At 42.3% G+C, this 27,040-nt stretch overlaps 1 protein-coding gene across 4 annotated transcripts in view; it reads right to left on the reverse strand.

The window, feature by feature from the left end:
• Positions 1-27,040, reverse strand: part of LOC106571329 (ephrin type-A receptor 7) — a 74,797-nt gene that overhangs the window by 13,941 nt on the left and 33,816 nt on the right. For 2 of the 4 annotated variants that reach the window (XM_014144271.2, XM_014144270.2), the window contains exons 6-9: positions 5,749-5,873; positions 4,385-4,553; positions 3,640-3,751; positions 1,122-1,177 (exon numbers count right to left, since the gene is read on the reverse strand). In XM_014144271.2, the coding sequence (XP_013999746.1) occupies positions 1,122-1,177; positions 3,640-3,751; positions 4,385-4,553; positions 5,749-5,873 (462 nt within the window). Of the gene's footprint in view, positions 1-1,121; positions 1,178-3,603; positions 3,752-4,384; positions 4,554-5,748; positions 5,874-27,040 lie in introns of all 4 variants that reach the window. The other 2 variants (XM_045695640.1, XM_045695639.1) reach the window with 1 other exon arrangement.

The raw sequence follows: 27,040 nt of genomic DNA on the forward strand, positions 1-27,040 counted from the left end.
CTTGTGAAGATGCTGGAGGAAACAGGTACAAAAGTATCTATATCCACAGTAAACGAGTCCTATATCGACATAACCTGAAAGGCCGCTCAGCAAGGAAGAAGCCATTGCTCCAAAACCGTCATCAAAAAAGCCAGACTACAGTTTGCAACTGCACATGGGGACAAAGATCGTACTTTTTTGAGAAATGTCCTCTGGTCTGATGAAACAAAAATAGAACAGTTTGGCCATAATGACCATCGTTATGTTTGGAGGAAAAAGGGTGAAGCTTGCAAGCCGAAGAACACCATCCCAACTGTGAAGCACGGGGGTGGCAGCATCATGTTGTGGGGGTGCTTTGCTGCAGGAGGGACTGGTGCACTTCACAAAATAGATGGCATCATGAGGGAGGAAAATTATGTGGATATATTAAAGCAATATCTCAAGACATCAGTCAGGAAGTTAAAGCTTGGTCGCAAATGGGTCTTCCAAATCGACAACCCCAAGCATACTTCCAAAGTTGTGGCAAAATGGCTTAAGGACAACAAAGTCACAGTATTGGAGTGACCATCACAAAGCCCTGACCTCAATCCCATAGAAAATGTGTGGGCAGAACTGAAAAAGTGTGTGCGAGCAAGGAGGCCTACATACCTGACTCAGTTACACCAACTCTGTCAGGAGGAATGGGCCAAAATTCACTCAACTTATTGTGGGAAGGCTACCCAAAACGTTTGACCCAAGTTAAACAATTTAAAGGCAATGCTACCAAATACGAATTGAGTATATGTAAACTTCTGACCCACTGGGAATGTAATGAAAGAAATAAAAGCTGAAATAAATAATTCTCTCTACTATTATTCTGACATTTCACATTCTTAAAATAAAGTGGTGATTCTAACTGACCTAAGACAGGGATTTTTTACTAGGATTAAATGTCAGTAATTTTGAAAAACTGAGTTTAAATGTATTTAGCTAAGATGTATGTAAACTTTGTTGAAGTCAGAAGTTTACATACACCTTAGCCAATTACTTTTAAACTCAGTTGGGGGCCTTGTTGTTGGACCCACTTCCTGTGAGGCGACAGGCATGCTGTAAGTGAGATGTTTCAATGTGTGTGTGAGCTGATGAGGAAAGAAGGGACTCACATTGAAAATACAGCTCCTCGTCTCCTTCCTGGTCTGCCTTGCTGTAGCCACAGTGCCTGTCAGGGAGAGAGGCGGAGGAACACACAATCACTTGATCGGGCCGAGGCAGAAGACCTGTCTGTTTTACTAGAATCTTAATGCAGCGCCACAATGCTGCAGGTACAGATACAGCTGAGAAGCAGGGGAACACTGTTTGGCTGCTGATGTTGAACTAAAGTACCCACCTCTGGTATTCCATATCTACTGCTCAAAAAAATAAAGGGAACACTTAAACAACACATCCTAGATCTGAATGAAATAAATAATCTTATTAAATACTTTTTTCTTTACATAGTTGAATGTGCTGACAACAAAATCACACAAAAATAATCAATGGAAATCCAATTTATCAACCCATGGAGGTCTGGATTTGGAGTCACACTCAAAATTAAAGTGGAAAACCACACTACAGGCTGATCCAACTTTGATGTAATGTCCTTAAAACAAGTCAAAATGAGGCCCAGTAGTGTGTGTGGCCTCCACGTGCCTGTATGACCTCCCTACAACGCCTGGGCATGCTCCTGATGAGGTGGCGGGATCTCCTCCCAGACCTGGACTAAAGCATCCGCCAACTCCTGGACAGTCTGTGGTGCAATGTGGCGTTGGTGGATGGAGCGAGACATGATGTCCCAGATGTGCTCAATTGTATTCAGTTCTGGGGAACGGGCGGGCCAGTCCATAGCATCAATGCCTTCCTCTTGCAGGAACTGCTGACACACTCCAGCCACATGAGGTCTAGCATTGTCTTGCATTAGGAGGAACCCAGGGCCAACCGCACCAGCATATGGTCTCACAAGGGGTCTGAGGAGCTCATCTCGATACCTAATGGCAGTCAGGCTACCTCTTGCGAGCACATGGAGGGCTGTGCGGCCCCCCAAAGAAATGCCACCCCACACCATGACTGACCCACCGCCAAACCGGTCATGCTGGAGGATGTTGCAGGCAGCAGAACGTTCTCCATGGCATCTCCAGACTCTGTCACGTCTGTCACGTGCTCAGTGTGAACCTGCTTTCATCTGTGAAGAGCACAGGGCGCTTGTGGCGAATTTGCCAATCTTGGTGTTCTCTGGCAAATGCCAAACGTCCTACACGGTGTTGGGCTGTAAGCACAACCCCCACCTGTGGACGTCGGGCCCTCATACCACCCTCATGGAGTCTGTTTCTGACCGTTTGAGCAGACACATGCACATTTATGGCCTGCTGGAGGTCATTTTGCAGGGCTCTGGCAGTGCTTCTCCTGCTCCTCCTTGCACAAAGGTGGAGGTAGCGGTCCTGCTGCTGGGTTGTTGCCCTCCTACGGCCTCCTCCACATCTCCTGATGTACTGGCCTGTCTCCTGGTAGCGCCTCCATGCTCTGGACACTACGCTGACAGACACAGCAAACCTTCTTGCCACAGCTCGCATTGATGTGCCATCCTGGATGAGCTGCACTACCTGAGCCACTTGTGTGGGTTGTAGACTCCATCTCATGCTACCACTAAAGTGAAAGCACCGCCAGCATTCAAAAGTGACCAAAACATCAGCCAGGAAGCATAGGAACTGAGAAGTGGTCTGTGGTCCCCACCTGCAGAACCACTCCTTAATTGGGGGTGTCTTGCTAATTGCCTATAATTTCCACCTGTTGTCTATTCCATTTGCACAACAGCATGTGAAATTTATTGTCAATCAGTGTTGCTTCCTAAGTGGACAGTTTGATTTCACAGAAGTGTGATTGACTTGGAGTAACATTGTGTTGTTTAAGTGTTCCCTTTATTTTTTTGAGCAGTGTATATACTCTGTAAAAGACTGTTTAGCAGTCCTTGTTATATGTGTAACATTGATGTATTGAATGCACCCTCGGGCAGGTAATTCGTTGTACATGGTTGTTCTATAGCACTGTACAATATGGTTTGCTAACAAACTGAACTGATGATGGAGTGATGATTGACATGCAGATTAATGTCAAATGGATTTAGAAATCACACGTGTATGGCTCTACCCCCATGTAAGGCATGCTGTGATGAAATGCTATCCACATGGAAATGAGGGACCAATGGAGGAGAGCAGGGTGGTGACTGACACACAGGAGGGTTGATCTGGGAGGAGACGGCTACAGGCAGTGTCATGAGTGTATTACTGTTTAACACCAACGACGTAACACACGTGCAGGCACACATCGGCACGCACGAACACACACTCACACACGCACACACACGCACAAAGAGGAGACAAAAGCTTTAATTTTAGAGTACCTTTGTCTCTATAATGGATTCATTACAAAAAATAAACATGCAAAAAAGCGAGTCAGTTGTTCTTCACAGTGTGAGGACTGGAAAATGATGCATCACAATCCATTAGCACAGCATGCCATAGATGATGGGTGCCTGTGGTGTGTGGTGGACTGACTCCACGGCTATGGAGTCCTGTGAGTGACAGAAAGGCTAACTGACAAGCAGAGACTCACAGCAGTGGAGAGTCAATGGGGCCCGCGAGAGCGTACCTTCTCCCAATGATGAAGCCAAACACCATGAAGACCAGGATGATGGTTCCCGCCACGGCCACCACCGCGATGATGATGACGGGGTTCTGCTCGCTGGAGACAATGGTGGATGCTTGGAGAGGGATACACATGCAAGCGCACACACACACAAACAAACACACACAGACAAAGGGCACACAGTGTGAACATTCAGCACATACAGGACATAATAGAACCAATGAGTAGCGAGCATGGAGACTGATAACCCCCTTCTCACCCTTTACCACAGAGACACGGAAGGCTAGTTCTATTTCTGGGCCCTCTGCATGCACGGCTCCACTGTTTCAGAAAGTGGGCTTAACAGTCCCAGATGGTAATGCTGGTGCCCTTCATTTGAAACAATGACACATTCGGTTTGGATTGTCTCCCGTTCAGAGCCGATTACACTGTTAGACTGTTTGCATTGACAAACCACCAATTGCTCAAAAGAATGGTGCTAAGGCACTTTAGACTGTCAGTGCACATGGTGTATGACTGGGAGAATTCATGCATTTTAAATCAAGTCACTTCAGTTGCTATATAAACACCAGCGAGAGAGGAGAGTAATGATTTCTGAGCCCTGGCACTTTAGTTGGGACCTACTGCTCCTTGTGGACGATACTCAACCATATTTCTAAATGGGATAAATGGAGCTATGAGATCAGTGGCATTTTGATGAAGGTCTACACACTAATCATCTCTGCCTGTGCATGTGTTCTGCTGGTACCTGAGGCCTCCTCCTTGGTAGTGACCTCCAGCCGGGGGCCGTAGGTGCCGTATCCGGCCGTGGTGAAGGCTCGGATCTGAAACACGTAGGCTGTGCTGGGCTTCAGATTGTTCACTGTGGCTGACGTGGATCTGGACTTCACTGTGGAGTAGATACGATCCTTCTGGTCCTATAGAGAGGAACAAACAGGATTTGTGTTATAATCATCCTGTCAATTTGCAACCGTAGACAGTAGACACCAGTATGTCTAGATGATGTATGAATTGACAATCAGAGACACCAAGATACAGCCAGAATGTGTCTGTAAATCTTTGAATGCCTCAGTTTGTCTGGTGTTTTTATATGATTTCAGAAGATTTATTAATGAACTATTTGGAGGAGACCCCTATCTGGGGTTAAATAATGACTCTCTGTGTAGACTATTTCAAACCAATAGGAAGAAAAAAAGCTGTGATGTCAGGCTCAGAATCCGTTTACAATTTACAGACTGCGTGTACTGTGTCTTTTGTTGTTGATCTGTAAATGATTTGCTCGGCAAAAAACCCAAATGGAATGCCAAAGCCTGTTAGGAGTGAAGTCATGCTTGCTTCCAATTTTACAGCTGGGCAGACTATAGCCACAGTACGTGACACAGGAGACTGATTCCTGGCAGCCTGAGAGGCCATGGCCAACAGGGCCTGGAACATCAGGAGTCATGGAATCTAGCCCTTTGATTTGTTGTGTTAAACCCAATCTTCTCAACCTCCTCAACCCCATCGCTACCTTGCTCATCTGCTCAGACTTAGGGCACACGGGAGCTGAGGTTATATTATATATGAGGGGGTGAAGGGGGTGAAGGGGGTGAAGGGGGGAAAGGAGAGAGGGAAGATACAGAAACAGATTGTTAATGATGGCAGAGTAGCATGATAAAGTGTGTGCTGCCTGGTATGTGTGTGTGGGTGGCTGTGAAGAACCAGGGACTGATTAAAATCTTATGAGCGTCTCATTCATTATTGCAATTATGGGACAAAGGATCTCCTCGCAGAATCCTGCCGATCCCACTCGCAACGGCATGCAGATAGAATGTGAAGTGAAGAGTAGGCAAAATGAAACTAAAAAGGAGAGGAGAGAGATAGGGAGGGGATGGGGGGGGGTAGGGTTTGGGAGAGCCAGAGTTGTCTGTGTTCAAAGCTGTAACACAATCACACACAGATACATACACACACACACACACACACACACACACACACACACACACACACACACACACACACACACACACACACACACACACACACACACACACACACACACACACACACACACGGACAGGCAACACACACACTCTCTCTCTCTTTCTCTCTCTCTCTCTCAAACACACTCACTTTTTCGTAGTACTTAATCTCATATTCAGTGATGACTCCGTTGGGCTGCTCAGGCTCCTGCCAGGAGAGCTGGACGCTTCGCTGCTGAACTCTCTCCCTGATGACCTCACTGACTTGGGAGGGAGCTGTTGGAACAAGACGTGTCAATAAGTGATGGGCAAACCCACTCAGCGCACATAGTTTTTTTATCAACTTTTTCTCCATGCACTTGGTTGCATGTTTAAATGTGTATTTTTTTCTCAAACTCATGAAACGCACGCACGCACACAAATATACACACACACACACACACACACACACACACACACACACACACACACACACACACACACACACACACACACACACACACACACACACACACACACTCTCTATTCACACGGCTGCTCCTAAATGTTTACACCTCTTAATTACAGTGCAAACAGCATAAGATAGCATTATCCCAGCCAGTGTAAAACTTCAACATGTGGATTCTGAATACATGTGGTCCTTTGTAGCTCAGTTGGTAGAGCATGGCACTTGTAACGCTACGGTAGTGGGTTTGATTCCCAGGACCACCCATATGTAAAATGTATGCATACATGATTGTAAGTCGCTTTGGATAAAAGCATCTACTAAATGGCATATATTATTATACTGTATATTATAATTAAGTCAAATAAATTCCAGTGAGATGGCGGTCGAACCGGCAGCACTTATTCTCTGACAGATGCATTCAAAAATCCTTTTAGTGAAATGCACCTGTAACCTCACGACACCTGGTTTATAGCAGAGTAATTATCTGTTGCACTGAGCATAACCTCTGAAAGTTAGTCTCTTTTTTCCCTTCTACAGCACAATTAAAGTGTCTTGTTCCTGCACTGGGTGTGAAGAGCTGTGAAGTTAAGCTTGTAATTGTACATTGTAACAGTTCTGAATATTTAAATTCTCCCACATGTTTGAATATCCATTGTTAAGCAAGAGGAAGTAAACATAGGCAGATTTTTGTAACAAAGATAATAAACTCAAGGTAATGAATTCAAATCTTTGTGCAGATGGGGCGTGCATTGCTCATTGCTGGTGTGAGCTGGAAGATGGACAGAGTGGTGTATGATACTCTTACTTCCATCTACTGTATCAACCACACACAGTCATGCCTCAAGGCCAGTTAGGTTTTGAATGAAACAATGCTTTAATTTTCTCAGAATCACAAATTACGACACATAAGGTTTAACTCCAGAACTTCCACAGAAAATGGAAAATACTCATTGAACTTGAAGTTATGAATATACAGTAGAGTATATCCTTTCAGCTTTCAGCTTGCCCTCCCGGACCACCTGAAGGCACCACAGACTCTGGGCTCCTTTAAAACGGGCCTAAAGACCTTTCTCTTTAGGAAGGCTTTCTGTTGATATCTGTGCTCCTTGGTGTCCTTCTCCCTGGTAGTGTCAGCTGGGTTCTTAACGTCTAGCTGTCTCCACTTGTTTTCTCTTTATTTATTATTGTATGTACTTTGAGATGATTCTGTATAATGAAAAGAGTTTTATAAATGTAATAAATAAATAAATAATAATGATCCAATATCCTATGAGAATGTATATGAAATAAGCAGGCAAAGGGATTTCCCATAGGAAGGAGGAGGGTGAGCCCTGATTGTGTGGGAAGGAAGGTTGAAGTTGGAGCTCAGAGCGGATAAAGTGCTGATGTCTCTATGTGTCATGCTGTTTAGTCACCCAGCGGAAGAGGGGCTCTCGGAGCTGTTGGGCCCCAACAGGGCCTGACCCCAGATTTGTTTTAAGATGATCTCCCCACTAATGACTGCTGCTGGATTTAAACCTTGTTAGGGCTCATCTGCATTCCTGACAGTAACGCACACGACACCAGAGACCCTGTCACAAACTCCCTGTTTTGATATGTCACGTATAATCCTACCAATCCAACCAAAACACGGTAACAATATATATTTTTCACAATGGCCTCGCAGTTCCTGGGACGATTAAGTTTCCACAACAAAAGGTTAGGCAGCTTAACTTGGGCCATCTTGGATGCCTGTTCTCTGCACCCTGTCCTGTGACTGGTCCTTTAATAAGTACAGACAACCGCCCCTCTCCTGATCGATGGATGTTCTGGTTTGAGTTTAGAACTGCGTCAAGACACCTCTAGCGTGTGTTCCTTTCAATCCTTTTACACTTTACTGTCAGTCGCTTGGCTCCATCGACTGTTTGGAAATTGAATGAAGATTTTGACAGTTGTGAGCCTCTCTCTCTTCTCTCTCTCTCTCTCTCTCTCTCTCTCTCTCTCTCTCTCTCTCTCTCTCTCGCTCTCTTTCTCGGGCCGCCAGTTGGGAAACCCTGCCCTATATAGTGCAATACTTTTGGGCACTTATGGGCCCTGTTCAAAAGTAGTGCACTATGTAGGGAATAGGGTGGCATTTGGGACACATCCACAGGCAGGCCTAATCATTAGATCGTCCCCATTTACCCCCCTCCAGCCTTGGGCCTTCTGCTAGGACTCTGTCAGTCACCCAGCAGCCCAAACAAACTTCACTCCTCCACTTCACCCCTCCCTCCCTCCCTCCCTAACTCAAGCACAGGTGACAAACATCTGCAATGTTTTGTTTTCACTAGGTATCATCATTAGATCAATGCACACTATTTTCAGATCTGTTCCACAGGAGAGAAAAAAGTGAATTCTCCAACAGTCATTTAAAAAAGGAAGGTAGTAGCAGTGGCCTTGAAGCATCTCAAATGTTTGAGGGGTGAGAATGAGTGAGGGAGCGGGGTTGGTTATTAATACGGACATGGCATGTTCCTTTAAACGGTTCTATTCCTCCCCTGTGGATTACTCAGGCAGCACCCTGTGACAGCCATTAATGACGTACTAAACATTATAGGGACCAGAACCCAGTCAGCCACAAGACTTTTAACAAACCCGAGGGGCTTAGTGTACCAGAACATTTATTAATTGTTATGCCTGTCTCAAAGTGACTGTTTGGGGGAAAGCGTTTGTGCAATCACTCAGTCTACAATATTAGAGAATGTATTAGAGACCCCCAACACCTCCCCCTGTAAAGCTAACTCATCCGGAAGCCCACTCTCTCTCATGCGCTGCATTTGAATACCTTTATGAATACATTACGCTGGAAGATTTTAATATCCGCTTCTCTTTCACTCCGGTTGGTTCTGGGTAAGTCTACAGTGGCGGAAGTAGTGGCAGAGAAAATGTCAGTTCATTATAGAAACTCCTTTCTTTCTGCTCCTCTATAAACTACTCTGCTTTTAATTACCAAACTACTGAAGTCAAGCTTGAGTATCTTACGCCCACATTATTGACTGAGTGTACTAGATGACGTATACTATCTTAAAAGCTATGGTTACTTAACAGCATTTAAATAGAAAATGAGTGGGAGATTGCTGCATCTAACAGGCTCTGCACAGTAGACAGGAAATCTAATAACAACAAGGTAATTTCAACACTTGAAACATCTGCAGATAACATACATTGGCTTAGCCTATGATATAAATATTAGCCTAAGGAAACGGGTGTGATGTCACACAGACAGGAACCACCTCAGACATGTTTTACACACAGTACGTTGTTTTTGGTCTGTCCTCTAGATTTCATTCTGTCATGACCACAAGTTTGATATTTATGGCCCACTTAAGGATCTCAACTTTAATAGATTGGGAACCTCTATGAAAACATCAAGATCGGCGACAGTATGGTCCCAGGGTTGACGCTAATGAGCTATGACATAATCCCCAATAATTCCCATTTGACATTGTGACTCACATAGGAGAGAAAAACTCCCTCGTATTAAATGTTGGCGGTGCCCAGGAGAGAGAGGGATGTTGAAGCAGTGGACGAAGGGAAGTAGAGCTGGTGTGTGTGTGTGTGTGTGTGTGTGTGTGTGTGTGTGTGTGTAAGAGGTGGGTGTACTCCCTCATTGTTATAACTAGGTTTCCAGCTATAGCCTAACTGGCTGTGAGACAGTGTAGTCTTGCCTGGGCTGGAAACAGCAGACTGGGTCTACTAGCTTAATAGTGAAGGTTCTTCAATCACTCTGGGAGCAGTCATGGAAAAGAAGACAGAAGGAGAATTCACCTTTTGTGTTCAGAGCAAGCAGTAGAGGCTCAGTGACTCAGAAAATAAAAACCTCAGACAATGATTGGCCCAGCCCTTGATGAATGTGAGGGGAGCTGTCGGGATTGGCTAGTGGGCCTCGATCTGCACTGGTGTGCGTCCTTCATCCGCCCGCTCCACTGCCTGCCGCGACAAGCCACACACGGAAATGTGCCTTCCCAGCCACCGCCGCTCACAGCTTTGTCACCTCCGCTTAGAGTTTGGGGAGGGAGATGGTGAGAGCGACCACAGCAGACGTAAATTGTTCAGCCCCGTTAAGTAACGCTTTCATTTTGTAGAGGGATCAAGGCTTCAGCTTTCATGTGGATGACATCGCTGAGTGGAGTCCTTTGTAACAGAGAAATTCCCAAGCTCTGCTCAGCACCTACAGCAGAACCAGGGTTCTCTCCTTTCACTCCCAGCACTTGGCAATCTCCTTCTCTTTTCAAACAAGTCATTAAATATAGATAATAAGCCAAAGCTAGAATGTCTTTATTCATCTGTGAGTTATATTTCATTTGATCATCTCTATAGTTACCCTGATTCAAATTCAGTGTGAGTGCTACGTATAAATGAGTGTCTGTAAAAATACCCTTATATAATCACCCTTATAAAAATACCCTTATAAAATACCCTTATAGAAATACCCTTATAAAATACACTTATATAATTACCCTTATAAAAAATACCCTAATAAAAATACCCTTATATAAATACCCTTATATAAATACCCTTATATAAATACCCTTATATAAATACCCTTAGATACATACCCTTATATACCTTATATAAATACCCTTATATAAATACCCTTATAAAAATATGCTTACATAAATATCCTTAAATAATTACCCTTATAAAAAATACCATTATATAAATACCCTTATATAATTACCCTTATAAAAATACCCTTATAAAAATACCCTTATATAAATATCCTTATATAATTACCCTTATAAAAAATACCCTTATATAAATACCCTTATAAAATACCCTTATATAATTACCCTTATATAATTACCCTTATAAAATGACCCTTATAAAAATACACTTATATAATTACCCTTATAAAAATACCCTTATATAAATAGCCTTATATAAATACCCTTATAAAATACCCTCATAAAAATACTCTTACATAAATATCCTTAAATAATTACCCTTATAAAAAATACCCTTATATAAATACCCTTATATAAATACCCTTATATAATTCCCCTTATAAAAATACCCTTATAAAAATACCCTTATATAATTACCCTTATAAAAATACCTTTATATAAATAGCCTTATATAAATACCCTTATGAAATACCCTCATAAAATACCCTTATGAAAATATCCTTATATAAATACCCTTATCAAATTACCCTTGATGTGGTGTGCTTCAAAATAGAGTTAGCAAGAGACTAGCTAGCTAGTTGGACCACTACCTGTATAATGACAATGCTGGACTAGGGGCACCTTTGCCGGGCATTCAGGGAGGTCAAAGTGGCCTCTGCTTCAAAGTAATTAGCAGAAACTGATTTAGAGGAGTTTGGCTCTTTCATATTACATCAGCGAACTGACAGCTCCGCAACTGATGGGCAATGATTAATACATATCTGACACTTCAGTACTGCCATCAAGATGACAATTCCATACCATTATTTTCCCACTCAAAGACCTTTTAGAAAACCTAGCCCAACGTATATTAATTTGTACTCCCCTGGATCAACAGTGAGATATTTATGGGCTTCAAAACTATGTATCGCCATCTATCATGTACTCTATGTTATCTTGAAGTGACTATTTTTAAATATCATGTAACAATGGTATACTGTGTCTACATCTTTAAACCATCTAATAAAAGCTTTCTGACCAAAATTTGAATCAATGATGAATAACTTCTCGATTGGCCAATTTTATGTCCGCAAATGAATTAAATTCAATGCGTTTCAGCAGGTTTCCTGTGTCACCCACCATAACAAAATAACTATAGTCTTGTGGTGAACTGTGCCGTGAGTGTGAGGGTCAGCGGGAAAATTGCTCCAGACCCTTTTAATATTCATACTCACTGACATGGACACATAATGTGCCGTGCGCATCATTGCCCCTCCATCGCGAGCTGACAGGGAGTCCGATCCGTTCAAACCTGCCCCTCAATGGTCGTCCCATGCTGTGTGAACTCCGTTCTAATCTCCAAATAGTTGTGTAACAGATGCAGAAATCACTGGTCAGCTTTGTTACATAATTGTTTAGGCAGCAGGGACCCCACTTACTGAAAATACACTCTGCTGCTCGGTGTCAGTGGCCAAATTAGGAAGCAGGGCTAACAGGGCTGGCAGCCTATCATCAGCAGCTCTGAGACACACACCCCGATTCCTCCAAGAGGACAGGAGAGTAGCTGGGGCTGCTTGGTTGTCATGGAGATATTTGTCCTCTACCCTCATGTAAAGCATGAATGGAATCATGTCCTACCTGGAGTTTCACTACCGATCATTCTTATCCCCATCATCAGTTCGCTGCAGCTAGCGACTGGAATGAGCTGCAAAAAACACTCAAACTGGACAGTTTTATCTCAATCTCTTCAAAGACTCAATCATGGACACTCTTACTGACAGTTGTGGCTGCTTTGTGTGATGTATTGTTGTTTCTGCCTTCTTGTCCTTTGTGCTGTTGTCTGTGTCCAATAATGTTGGTACCATGTTTTGTGCTGCTACCATGTTGTGTTTACCACCATGTTGTTGTCATGTGTTGCTGCCTTGCTATGTTATTGTCTAAAGTCTCTCTTTATGTAGTATTGTGTTGTCTCTTTTGTCGTGATGTGTGTTTTGTCCTATATTTATATATATATTTTATTTTTTATCCCTGCCCCCGTCCCCACAGGAGGCCTTTCGCCTTTTGGCAGGAGGTCTTTTTGCCCTTCTTAACTGACTTGCCTAGTTAAATAAAGGTCAGATAAAATAAAAAATAAATAAATTATTAAAATGAGAGTGATTTATAAGAGAGAAACAATGTGTCATCAAGAGACTGGCTTACCAAGAAAAAAATCCAAAAGGACTTATTCCAGGTAAAAAGAAGGACGCAACAAAAAAAGGCAGAGATTGATTTCTTATTGCTCACTTTAATCCATTGTACAGAATGCGGACAGGTGACTGATGTTTCGATGTCAAGCTGATGTCTTCCTCAGAGTGACCAGACCATTGCACTTAGCTCCTATTTATAGCCTAGTGGCCCACTGAGACACAACAATATTAAACAATTATAATGATATGTTTCAAGGTAAATGGAAAATTGTATCATCAACTTCAGGATCATGATGATGTAAATAGAAGAACGATAGCCTAAATGTCTTCTTGGGTGCCAGTTAAATAGTACGCATTAATGGTCTGAGAAAGATAAGTCAATGTTTTGTTTTCAAGGCCGGGGGCCCAAATAATTCTGTCTTCATAAGGACATTTCCCTGGCTATAATAGTCAACTAGGCTAATGAACCACAGCCAATAATAAGGTCCCGTGTGGCTCAGTTGGATGCGCATGGCGCTTGAAATGCTAGGGTTGTGGGTTTCATTCCCACGGGGGACAAGTATGGGGAAAAAAGTACAAAAATGTATCCACTCACTACTGTAAGTCGCTCTGGATGAGAGACTCTGCTAAATTACTTAAATGTACATAAATGTGAATAAATGTATGAACCAAGAAAAAGAAAGATGCTGTAACATATGGAATAAACAATGGTCCATGTACTATTAGGGAGTAAACAATGGTCCATGTACTATTAGGGAGTAAACAATGGTCCATGTACTATTAGGGAGTAAACAATGGTCCATGTACTATTAGGGAGTAAACAACGGTCCATGTACTATTAGGGAGTAAACAATGGTCCATGTACTATTAGGGAGTAAACAATGGTCCATGTACTATTAGGGAGTAAACAACGGTCCATGTACTATTAGGGAGTAAACAATGGTCCATGTACTATTAGGGAGTAAACAATGGTCCATGTACTATTAGGGAGTAAACAATGGTCCATGTACTATTAGGGAGTAAACAATGGTCCATGTACTATTAGGGCCGGGACGATACCAGTATCACGATACTTGTTAGCAAGGAAACAAAACACGAAGCGGATTCCTACTTCTTTAGGAAAACAACCGTAATGTTGGAAACAAACATTATGTTGTCATCCAGAGTCACATGTATGTATTTTCCAAGCTATAGCACACAATATTTTACACACAGCAGGTTTTAAAGGACCAAATAATTTTGCAATATTGCAATACTGGTATTGTACCTGCCCTAAATACTACAATACAAAACACAACACAACACAAAGACCTTGCATTCACACATGAAGTCAAATTTGGCTTCTTTACATGCAATAACAGCATCATAAAATGTGTAATTCAGCTCCGCATTTCTGTCAAATCCTCTGCTGCTCACACCAAGGGGTATACAAGAGGACAATTTAATGCAATACATTTTACTTGCTGCCAAATAAGGCTTTTTGTTGACTTATGTTGGCAATCCAAATTTGACTGACAATAAACAGCATGCCTGGATGTGGGAGGAGAAGAATGTAAACGATGCTAAACACCAACCTGTTTTAGGGGCGGTCGTCGGAAATACATGAAAGGTAAAAAACAGAGTGAGATCTCCGTGGCTTTGTAAATTAATCTAGTTTTTGTTCCAGTCCGTTTTCCATCTGAACTCACTTAGTGTAAATCCCAGTCGGAGTACAGAACAGAACCTCCCTGGAAGACGTACAGGGCCAGATCCATGGAATTCACGGCAGAAAAATATGCCACGGCCCTGCTCGTCCAAATCCCTTATTGTGAGTCGTATTCTAATGATGATATTTAAGTCCTGCTCAGCACACTGAATATCACAGGGAATCAGGTGATGAAACAACTGATGAGAAATGAAAGTAGTGGGACAGGTGGTAATGTAGTAATGTACACACCTGGATATGCTTATCGCCTGCCTCAATGACCTTTCTGCTGCAGGCAGCTGCAAGGCATGTCTTTTCAAATACACCAACAGGCCTAAGCAGAGAAAGTCTATGTGTTTGCATACAGAGTGGCTTTATCGTTTATCTTAATAAAACAAAGGTTCTGGATTGAAAAGGCACAGAGGCAGATTACAGCAGCGGCGCACACGGCAGAATGTTCCTAAGAGTAGGTCTGACTGTGACTGTGGACATTTACAGGATCCGCTGCTAACCAGCCACAAGGCCCTCCACCTCCTCGTCGCTTCTATTAAATGTCAAAGCACAGCCCCAGGCCCCCGGCGAATGCATCTAAAGCCTTGATTGGACAGCCGAGCCATATGGGGATTGAAATGAGAGAGAATTCATAAAATGCAGTGTGTTTGGAGGGTGATGGGGCTAGCTTGTGTCGGAATCCCGAGGCACGGATATTATTATGGCCACGTATCTATGCCTTCCTAGAAAGGCAGCTCTGCCTGTCTTAGACTGCCTTAACCCCGCATCCTCATTTCCTGATCAGCGGTGAATAAATCTTAAGTTTGGCATCGGCACGGCGAATATACAAATGCCAAATGAAACCACCACAATCGGGGGAACATATGATCACTGAGGGTTGGCATCATAAACATCTATTTATTATAGAAATACCTCTGTCATCACCAAGATGATCATATTAATCAGAGCTCATATGCTCTTTAATCACAGTCTTGGACAGCATCCATAGCAGGGAAATTATATCCAGAGCCCCTCCAGCCAAGTCTGTAATTTTGCATTGAGCAGTCTGGTTGGACGCACTCTGCTGACTGCCAACAGCTCTAAGCCAACCCGGCAGACCTCTCTCTGTCTCTCTCTCTCTCTGCCTCTCTCTGTCTCTCTTTCTCTCACTGTGTAAGAACACTGAGTCAGGTCCATACCTGTAGATTCCAGGCCAAAGGCAGACCATCTCTCCCCAGTGTGGAAAATAACCCTGCCTGCTCGAAACATTTTGGAAAGCTACAGGGGGTGCGGTATGTTGGAAATTAAAGACATCATCATCACCCCTGGAGCTGCTGTGGCCAGCGTGCTGAGTGACTACCTGAGTCTGTCAACAGATAAAGCAGGAGCAGCACAATAATCAAGACTTTCTTTTTTGAGCATCACGGATATGTGGTTAAAGGGTTTTATCTTGTTTGGCAAGTAGACTGGAAATTATCAGTCGAGAGAGGGACTGTGAATGTAGACATGGTCCGTTCCAACAAACTTGGCATCACAGACTCACAGAGTGTGATAAGAGGGGAGGTGGTTCTATTCAACAAACTCTTGAATGTTTGTTGTAGCGTAGGCAAAACAAAAAACCTGAAAAAGACGGACAAAAAAGAGTAAAAAGTCATTTCATTTAACGACATGGCCGACCCCAGTAGATTTCACCACAACTCTGACCCCCTCAGTTTACTGGCAACTCTTTATGTTTCTCAAGCCACAGGTCACAGTCACGCTCTCAGAGGGGAGGTATGCTGCCTCTTAGCTCTCTTATGTCTGCCTGTAAATCACAAATCAAATAAATGCCCACGTCACAACTCTGTCATTCTACCTCCTATTTTGCCACCTCATTCTACCTCTGTCGCAAAACAGGTGATGATGACATGACATAGTAGTGGGAGGAATACTCCAAGTGGGTGTAGGATGGAGCAGAACTCAGTCCGCCCGTGACAGGCGAGTGTGCCTGTCCATGTGAAAACAAATCTGCTTAGTGTCCCGAGCGTTGAGGGACAGAGCTGGCAGGCCCACTAAACTCCAAGCAGCCAGTAATGACATGATGGGGAAGGCCCACATACTAGCAGCAGCAGCGGTCATGATGAGTAAACCCTGCCTCCGACACCCAGACAAACTCAGCCCGCAGCCCTCAACCCGCCCTCCACTGAGCCATACAGACAGCAAAGACACAGATTGCGCAGAACAGTCTGCTTAGTCACAGTATAGTTTTAGAGGTCAGCTTTTTGTGTGTCATCGCCGGTGAGCTATCATTCATCTGTGTGATGTGAAGCAAGCTTGATGTCTTATGTTCAGACAAAAACAAAATGACAGGGCATGGCGAAAATCAGACACGTGCACTGACAATGACAGGGTGTGCTCAATTTACACTTCAACACATACTCCAAACATAGTTCCTTCAGGGAATAAAGTATGTAGATGCATTGATGATCTTAGATGTGACGGCCCACCCAGCCATATTTATTCATGATGTATTATATTAGCTAAACAGAAACAAAAACTGATTATGAGTCATGTCTGATTACCATACAAAGAGAAATCCAATGACTCAGTGTCTATGGGGTTTTCTCATATCACACTGCAAAACATTACAACTCCTGGCTTTGGAGAGAATTTCAGAGTTGGTTTGCCAGATTTCCCCAGCTTGCAACAATCTGTTTTGATCACAACTGTAACCATGATTTATTATAAATTGTCAGGTAAAACCTGTTTTGGCATGCTAGAACTCATTGAAGTCTTACGTTGTTTCCACCCCTAGGTTGGGAATGAATTGAACAGACTGAGAAAGAGCTGATTGTTCCCCCAGTCAGACACCACTGTCTTCTCTCCCCTTACATGGAAACACTCGCTGATTTCAACCTAAACTGTGCTGAGTGATGTGCTACCTTCTAAAACAAGGGTCTCTCTCAGGTTGCTTAGCTGAACCCTGAACTGCTGAGAGAGGCTCTCTCTCTCTCTCTCCCTACCCTACAAAGACCAGTGAGACTGTCCTTTGTCCCTCCACTGCCCTACTCCCCTCGCCTCCGCCAGCTTCCAGAGCATGTGATTGGCCATAATCACTGGGCACAAATCGGCTTCAGTTTGCCGTGAGAAGCGCAACACCACTATAATACCCAGAAGATAGCCAGGTCAGCTCCATTTCCCTAGAAAGCACCCCCCTAAGCCTCTTCAACACTGTTCTGGGTGGGATGACAATAACAATAAAGCGAGGGGTTTGGAGGCAGCCGCCCCCAACCTTTCAGCTGGTGGATATTGGCTAAGCTATACTATCTACAGTAGTATGACCCTTGACCCAGGAAATAGAACCACAGGAGGTTATATCTGCTGAGGTAGGAGGGTATGATCTGTTTGTTGTTGTTTTGTATCAAAGATTTTCTATTATATTGACAAGATAGCCAAGTGACCACTCGCTCTAACAATGGAAATACAAGTCCACTATGATTGAAGGTAGGTGAGCTCAGGTGGGACCATCCTAGCCAATGAGAGGGCAGATACGAGTGTGAACAACAGGCACAACTAAGTTGTTTTTCTCAAAGTTGCCAGAATGCCATGTGCATCCACTTATATCAGTATATTTGTAACAGAGTAAACATTACGAAACTTCTATTAGATCAAATAAGCCTCAGGTAATTCAACACTCTCTCTTAGAGTTCCATACAAAAACTGGCTTATCTCATGCGGACAGATTTTGGGCGGAGTAAATCCTTGCGCTTCGTCTTTTCCTCTCTGTTTGTATTCAGTACCTGAACCGCTTTTGGTTAGACTCATTCCCCCAGACCGCAGCTCTCAGGAAAACAACGGATCTCTCAACACAACAGCTGAAATTATTCTGCTGCTACACAAGTCAGGAAAATAGTAATGGGGTATTATAAATGTAGTATTTTTTTGGTATTCAGATCAACATTTTGCTCATACAAGGGAGAGCAGGTGTGAGTGTGTGAATATGAATACGTTCTCACATTTTGACATAAGGATCATGATGAGTTACACTGGCATAATTATATAAGGTAATTATCCCTCAGAACATTGTACAGTTCCATGAACTCTTCAGAGCTTGTCTTATAAGAGCATTATTTGGTTACTAACTCCTCTAATAGACTTTGTAATGACTCTTTCTTCTTTCCTCAATGTAGGAAAAAGATGACTGCAATTCATCTCTGACATAAAGCAAGCATTAGAGCTGTCAAATGATTAAAATATTTTATTGAGTTATTCGCAGAATTTGCTGTGATTAATCGCGATTAATCGCATTGTCAGAATTTGCTCAAAGTGAGGTGTAATTTAAAGATTTTTCAGAAAAAAAATATTACAAGAATATTAATGTCTTAATTTTGTCTAAAGTAATGGTTAGCAAAATCAGGTACATTTAAAATGCACACTTTCTTTAACCTCAATGTCAACTTGTTTCTACATGACATTGTAGATTTTAGCTGTATATATTATGTATTTTGGAAGTTTCCATGTACTTTCAGACAATGCAAATAATCACACAAAAACTAAATGGTGCACTAAAACGACACAAAGTTAACTGATTAACTGATGAACTGATTAACTCTGACAGCCCTAAAAACAATTGATCAACTACATAATAATCTATTGCTCTTTGAAAACAATACAAGTCACAGACTAATAGGATAAATATTGAATGGTAAATGTTATAAAAGCTACTAATCAAGATCTTACTCAAGGTTGAGAAACATTCTTGTAGAGGTCAGCCAGATCCATCTATAGAGACTGATTCTGATGTGCCCACAGAAGATCAGGACTAACGGTATTCATGAAATATAGTATGATGTAGGTAGCATACATCATGCTATGTCATTAAGTAATCATTGAGGATACTTTTTGTAATTGCTCCATTAGCTGGATAATGTTCTCTCATTTGGGGATCAAAGTGAGACGTTTTCATGGCTTTGTGGTGAAGTTATTGCAAGTTGCTTAAAATGACAAACCCTGGGAATGGCCCAATAAAACTCAGCTAGGCTTGGCAGATGAATCAGTTTCTCTGGATTTATGAAAGGAGGAACACGGCCAGTGGAATGTATTGGAATGTGAAAATAGAAAGGCCGGCAGCAAGGCCTTTGAAGTCGTCAGCCTGATTAAAGTTTGGAGCTTTGCCAGATACAAAAACCCCAATCTTTACTTACTTCAAATTTTCTCTCGGAATTGTCATTTTATTTTCTCAAAGAGAAAGCCGGTACAGTAAGAACACAAGATTCTGTGGACCTGTTCGTCTTTAGAAGAGGGGGAAGACAGGACTTCCCTTAATCTATTACAAATGAAAATGTGTTCTGGTCAAATCAAATTCTCAGCCCTCCACATGGAACTAATCAGTAGTCAATGCTTTACATCACTTTTAATTGTGTTGTCTCCTAAAATGCCTGGTCTAACGCAGCTGCCATTAATCAAACAGCACAATTAAAAAGCTGCCACAGCCTTTTCTTTGTTTATCAGTCTGAATTGCCTTAATCCTTCACTATTAAACTAAAGAACAGTTAGTCCAGCCATTCATATCCATATCCCATGTACTCTCCATTTTGGCCATGCAGCCTCGATGTGGATTTAGGAAAGGCGGCAGCAGGGAGTGAAGGGTAAGGGGTGGGGCTGTTTGTGATGTGATATTCTACACTGGGAGAACAACCGGGAGGACCACCAGCAATGCAGAGAGCACACAAACAGCTTTTACACAAATAGCACATTCTCCTAACAATGAACCCAATGGGATAACAAAATCATCTGAAATTGGACTAAGACGGTTAAATGCTGTGCATATAGGGGAGTTAGTGACTGAGGAGCTCTGTATTGAGAGATCAAGTAAACCTTGTTGATGAAGATCAGCCAGGTGTCACTTCTCTCAGCCTTTGTGTATTGAGGCCAGGATTTGCCATTACAGTAATTGGTGATTTCTGGGCATTGTTAGACAGTAAGGAACAGGCTTAGGGCTAGTGGGAGGGCTGGACTATCGTTTGCTTTCAGTTTGTTGAGCTTGTCCCAAACCCTGTTCCCAATTACCCGCACTGCACATTGACAGACAGAAGCTTTTGCCTCTCTTTGTGTCACACTATATGTTTTCTTTAGCAGATCCACAAATCACCAGCTAATTGGAGGATGTTGCCGTATTATTATGTAAATACCAGGAATGTTCACACAATTTAAAATGAACTACCTTTCAATTATCTGGAGGTAACGAACTAACAAAACCGTATTGACAGTCTGGGGGTTCAGCCTGCTCCCACCTGCAGCAGCAAGCCCAGTGAAGCCACCATGCATGGAGTATGTCTCACAGTATCAGCCAGTAACCTCTAATCTAGAGTATCCACAGCCTGAAACAAGATGCTTTTGCCAAAGTGTATTAGTCTAGCTGCTATGTGACAGTATTGCTGGCTATGGCTACTCAGTGGTGTGACAACGAGACCATTTGAGGAGAATTTAATTAACTCATTTAATTATTGCAGTCTCTGGAGATATCGGCTCTTCCATGTTTTTTTTTATATAGTTTTTCTTCCGAGAATACTTTTCAGAAAACAATCCCAAGATCTCTTCAAATAAAAATATATTGATTATTCCACTATGAAATATGGTGGTTTTATGCATGAGGAACCTAGAAATAACCTAGAAAGCACCTTTTTCACCAAAGCTTCGGGCACATCCACACTATCACAACAAACAACTAACACAAAGAATAGCAAAAAAGCTGAATCTGGTCATGCAAGGATAATGTATCCCCAACACAGACTATTGTATAGTCTACTACCGGAAGAAATATCCTTTGAGACACCAAGATAGTAATTAAGCAGTTTCTCCAACAGTATTAAGTAAAACCATGTTTTTGTCATCCAAGTATAAAATTATAAAATTGCACTGATGCACAAGGTTAAATAGGCAATTAAATTCCCAACTACATGACTCCCTAGTTAGAATAGGACACCAAAGGGACACTTAAAAAAAAGTCCTTCTCTAGAACTTCTTACAGAACTGTCCAAGGATTTTGTTACAGACTAACCAAGATGACCACAGAGATGACTCCACCCTCACCACTGGGCATGGATACTGAGGAAAGGAGGAAGGGAGGGAGGTAGGTTTGAAAGCCCAAGGAAGGCCACTTCTCAGTCAGACCCAGATTCCCTCCTGCCCCTCGCTAAATTCTTCCAGCCCAGATGTTTGTCCCATCTGCTTCACAACCAGTAACCAACACTCAGTGGACTCCACGGATGCTATAATCTTTTTACTGTTGTTTTTATACCAAATCATCAAAAGCAGCGTAGCAGATGGCTGTCAAATATTCCCTGTGCTTTTCTAAAAGACAATGTGTTGCTGGTACTGAGCTGCTGTACATTGGGAAGGTGAAGAGCTCAGCTAGCACAGCTGAGGAGACAAGCAGGTGGCTAGTGGTCAGGCTATAAGGCGACAGCTTTGGGGGTCAAGAGGTCACCCATAATTACCAGCAGGCCTTTTCAGAGGTAGCAACTGCAGTTTGGAGGATTTCTGGATTTGGATATTTTTTTTGCGTTCAGTGCCGAAGTGGTCGTCTGACTCAAACTCATTATGATTTCCAAGTGTGATGATCTGAACAAAGGGGAGGGGGTGAAGCAGGGGGTTGAAGACATAATTAGTTCCCCTCACTGCAGGAGACAGACAGTATGCTGATGAGACAATGAAAGAGTGAAAAAACAGACCTGTCAATCTGCCTCCTTTCTTTTTATCTCAAAAAACAGCAGTGAGTAATGCTCACAGACCCGGAAAAAAATCTCGGTCTCTCGCTGCTACCAAAATACATTCTTGTGTGATACAACATACAAGTCCTGCCAAAGCCCATCCCATAAGACAATCTGTGATTTTTCCCAAGCTGAATTCAAAAGAAGAAAATAAACTCTGAAAAGTAGGTAGTTGTCTTCTTGTTGCAGACGTTGCAGCTCATTTTCTTCAACTCTTCTCTTTGTATAAAAGTCATGGTGACAAGCTGAAATAGACTGCAAATGGATATCAAATGTCTAACCTCAGGCTGACGGAACCGTTTTCCAGTGTGTGGCAGTCTAGCAGAGAGAGTTTTCCCTGTCAACCTGGGTTAAACTGTCTGGATCGTAAGTAAAGTATCCCACTAGTCTGCACCCAGAGCAGTGCTGGGAAAATTCCCTCTGTGAAAGAAACAAGCCACGAAGGTCTTGAGATTGGTGGTTGGCTTCGTGGGAGTGTGTGTTTCTTTCTCTCTGGTCGATGGGGATTTGGTCCCTATCAGGCACCTATGACATGCATCACTATTTAGGTTTTATTACCAAACTCCTTTAAGTTCTTCGACAGGAAATGAAACACTTGAATGCCTACGCTGCAAACTGCTGGAGCCCTTTCCAGCCAGGGGATCTAGCATGGACGAGCATGTGTTCCATATAAACACAGTGTCTGGGAGTCACAGGTGCATGCTGAGCTGGTGTGTGTGTGTCTCAGAGAAAGAGAGAGTATATGAGTGTTTAGTGGGGCCTCCCAGTCACCCCCATGGGCAGTAAAGGGGCGTACAGACTCTGCATACCAACACAAAGGCCAGCCTCACTCAGTCTGCCCTACTTAACGCCACTACAAACTTTACACAAACAAAGCGATGGAGCAGTGTTTTCTAAGTACTCTATGTACTTCTATGTACTTTTTTACGGCTTAAATGTTGGAACAGACCGTATAGGATGCTCCATCGCTCTGTTTGCGTAGGGTGTGTAGGGCCCTTTGCTGGTCAACTGGATTGAGCAGTGAGTTGCAACTTCTCCAAAGGATCTCCCTGGTTCATCGTAAACTAAATTTGTGTTTCAAGCACAAGGTGAATATCTTAAAGGGATTGTTCGGGATTTTGGCAATGAGGCCTTTTATCTACTTCCACAGTCAGATTAATTAGTGGATACCATTTTTATGTCTCTGCGTGCAGTTTGAAGGACATTTTGTTCTAGCGTTTGCGCAATTACCAACTTCCCTTAGCCTAATGACTAGAATTCGATGAGAATAGCTACTACAGTGCCTTCAGAAATCATTCACACCCACTGACTTTTTCCACAATTTGTTGTGTTACAGCCTGAATTTAAAATTGATTAAATTTAGATTGTTTGTCACTGGCCTACACACAATACCTCATAATGTCAAAGTGGAATAAATTTATAAAAAATGAAAAGCTGAAATGTCTTCAGTCAATAAGTACTGAACCCCTTTGTTCTGGCAAGCCTAAATAAGTCCAGGAGTAAAAATTTGCAATAATAATAGTGTTTACCTTGATTTTTGTTTGACTATCTCATCTCTGTATCCCAGACATACAATTATCTGTAAGGTCCCTCAGTCAAGCAGTGAATTTCAAACACAGATTCAACCACAAAGACCAGGAAGGCTTTTCAATGCCTAGCAACTAACTATTGGTAGATCAAGAAAAAAGCAGGCATTGAAAATCCATTTGAGCATCGTGAAGTTATTAGACTTTGGAGAGTTTATCAATATACCCAATCACTACAAAGATGCAGGCGTACTTCCTAACTCAGCTGCCGGAGAGGAAGGAAAGAATGGCGCCAGAGGGGATGGCTGATGTTTTACATGCTCCTAAGCAACTATGCTATTTTGTTTGCTTTTTGTTCAATGTTTTGTTGAATCCTACGCTCGTCGGATGTGGCAGGGTTTGAAAACTATTATGGACAACAAAGGGAAACACAGCCGCGAGCTGCCAGTGTGAAAAACTGAGTTTAAAAGTAATTGGCTAAGGTGTATGTAAACTTCCGACTTCAACAAAGTTTACATACACCTTAGCCAAATACATTTAAACTCAGTTTTTCACAATTCCTGACATTTAATCCTAGAAAAAATTCCCTGTTTTAGGTCAGTTAGGAACACCACTTTATTTTAAGAATCTGAAATGTCAGAATAATAGTAGAGAGAATGATTTATTTCAACTTTTATTTCTTTCATCACATTCCCAGTTGGTCAGAAGTTTACATTCACTCAATTAGTATTTGTTAGCATTGCCTTTAAATTGTTTAACTTGGGTCAAACGTTTTGGGTAGCCTTCCACAAGCTTCCCACAATAAGTTGGGTGAATTTTGGCCCATTCCTCCTGACAGAGCTGGTGTAACTGAGTCAGGTTTGTTGGCCTCTTTGCTCGCACAAGCTTTTTCAGTTCTGCTCACAAATTTACAATAGAATTGAGGTCAGGGCTTTGTGATGGCCACTCCAATACGTTGACTTTTTTGTCCTTAAGCCATTTTGCAACAACTTTGGAAATATGCTTTGGGTCATTGTCCATTTAGTGCAACAAAGCACTAAAGTAATACAGCAAAAAATGTGGCAAACAATGAAGTTGTGTCTTTAATACAAAGTGTTATGTTTGAGGCAAATCCAACACAACACATTACTGAGCACCACTCTCCATATTTTCAAACATAGTGGTGGCTGCATCATGTTATGGGTATGCTTGTAATCATTAAGGACTGGGGAATGGAATGGACAAGCAAAATCCTAGAGGAAAAACTTGTTGAGTCTGCTTTCCACTGGATACAGGGAGATTAATTCACATTTCAGAACAAGGCTACATGTACACTGGAGATGCTTAGGTACAGGTTTGACTTAAATCTATGGCACGACCTGAAAATTGATGTCTAGCTATGATCAACAACAAATTTGACAGAACTTGAAGAATTTTGAAAATAAAAATGGGCAAATATTGCACAAAACTACGTGTGGAAAGCTCTTAGAGACTTACCCAGCTGTGATCGCTGCCAAAGTATTGACTCATGGGTGTGAATACTTATGTAAATGAGGAATTTCTGTATTTAATTTTCAATACATTTGCAAACATTTCAAAAATATGTTTTCACTTTGTCATTATGGGGTACTGCATAGATGGTAGAGAAAAAAAAAATACATTTTGAATTCAGGCTGTAACACAAAAGATGGGGGTATAAGTCAAGGGATATGAATAGTTTCTGAGGGCATTGTACCTCTAACTTACTTCATACTGGACGCAGAGACATACAGATGGTATCCACAAGTTCATCTGAACTCTATCCCTTTAATACAGTTGTTACAACATAATTTAATTCAGCCAAACATTATAATTGTATCCATTTGTCACCATGAATACGTACATTAACAGTCAACAGTTTGGACACACCTACACATAAAAGGGTTTTTCTTCATTTTTACAATTTTCTACATTGTAGAATAATAGTGAAGACATCAAAACTATGAAATAACACATATGAAATCTTGTAGTAACCAAAAAAGTGTTAAACAAATCAAAATATATTTTATATTTGAGATTCTTCAAAGTAGCCACCATTTATCTTGGGGCTCCCGAGTGGCGCAGCGGTCTAAGGCACGGCATCTCAGTGCTTGAGGCGTCACTACAGATACCCTGGTTCGAATCAAGGCTGTATCACAACCGGCCGTGATTGGGAGTCCCATAGGGCGGCGCACAATTGTCCCAGCGTTGTCCAGGTTTGGCCGATGTAGACCATTGTAAATAAGAATTTGTTCTTAACTGACTTGCCTAGTTAAATAAAGGTTAAAAAAAGACAGCTTTGCACACTCTTGGCATTCTCTCAATCAGCTTCACCTGGAATGCTTCCCCAACAGTCTTGAAGGAGTTCCCACATATGCTGAGCACTTCTTGGCTGCTTTTCCTTCACTCTGCGGTCCAACTCATCCCAAACCATCTGAATTGGGTTGTGGTCGGGTGATTGTGGAGGCCAGGTCATCTGATGCAGCACTCTATCACTCTCCTTCTTGGTCAAATAGCCCTTACACAGCCTGGAGGTGTGTTGGATCATTGTCCTGTTGAAAAACAAATGATAGTCCCAATAAGCGCAAACCAGATGGGATGATGTATCGCTGCAGAATGCTGTGGTAGCCATGCTGGTTAAGTGTGCCTTGAATTCTAAATAAATCACAGACAGTGTCACCAGCAAAGCACCCCCACACCATCACACATCCTCCTCCATGCTTCACGGTGGGAACCACACACGTGGAGATCATCCGTTCACCTAATCTGCGCCTCACAAAGACATGGCGGTTGGAACCAATAAACTCAAATTTGGACTCAACAGACCAAAGGACATATTTCCACCAGTCTAATGTCCATTGCTCGTGTTTCTTGGCCCAAGCAAGTCTCTTCTTCTCATTGGTGTCCTTTAGTAGTGGTTTCTTTGCAGCAATTCGACAACAAAGGCCTGATTCAAACAGTCTCCTCTGAACAACTGATGTTGAGATGTGTCTGTTACTTGAACTCTGTGAAGCATTTATTTGATCTGCAATTTCTGTGGCTGGTAACTCTGATAAACTTATCCTCTGCAGCAGAGGTAACTCTGGGTCTTCCTTTCCTGTGGCGATCCTCATGAGAGCCAGTTTAATCATAGCGCTTGATGGTTTTTGCGACTGCACTTGAAGAAACTTTCAAAGTTCTTGAAATTTTCCTGATTGACAGACCTTCATGTCTTAAAGTAATGATAGACTGTCAT

This window comes from Salmo salar, chromosome ssa15 (assembly GCF_905237065.1).
Source record: "Salmo salar chromosome ssa15, Ssal_v3.1, whole genome shotgun sequence".
Classification (NCBI taxonomy): Eukaryota; Metazoa; Chordata; class Actinopteri; order Salmoniformes; family Salmonidae; genus Salmo; species Salmo salar.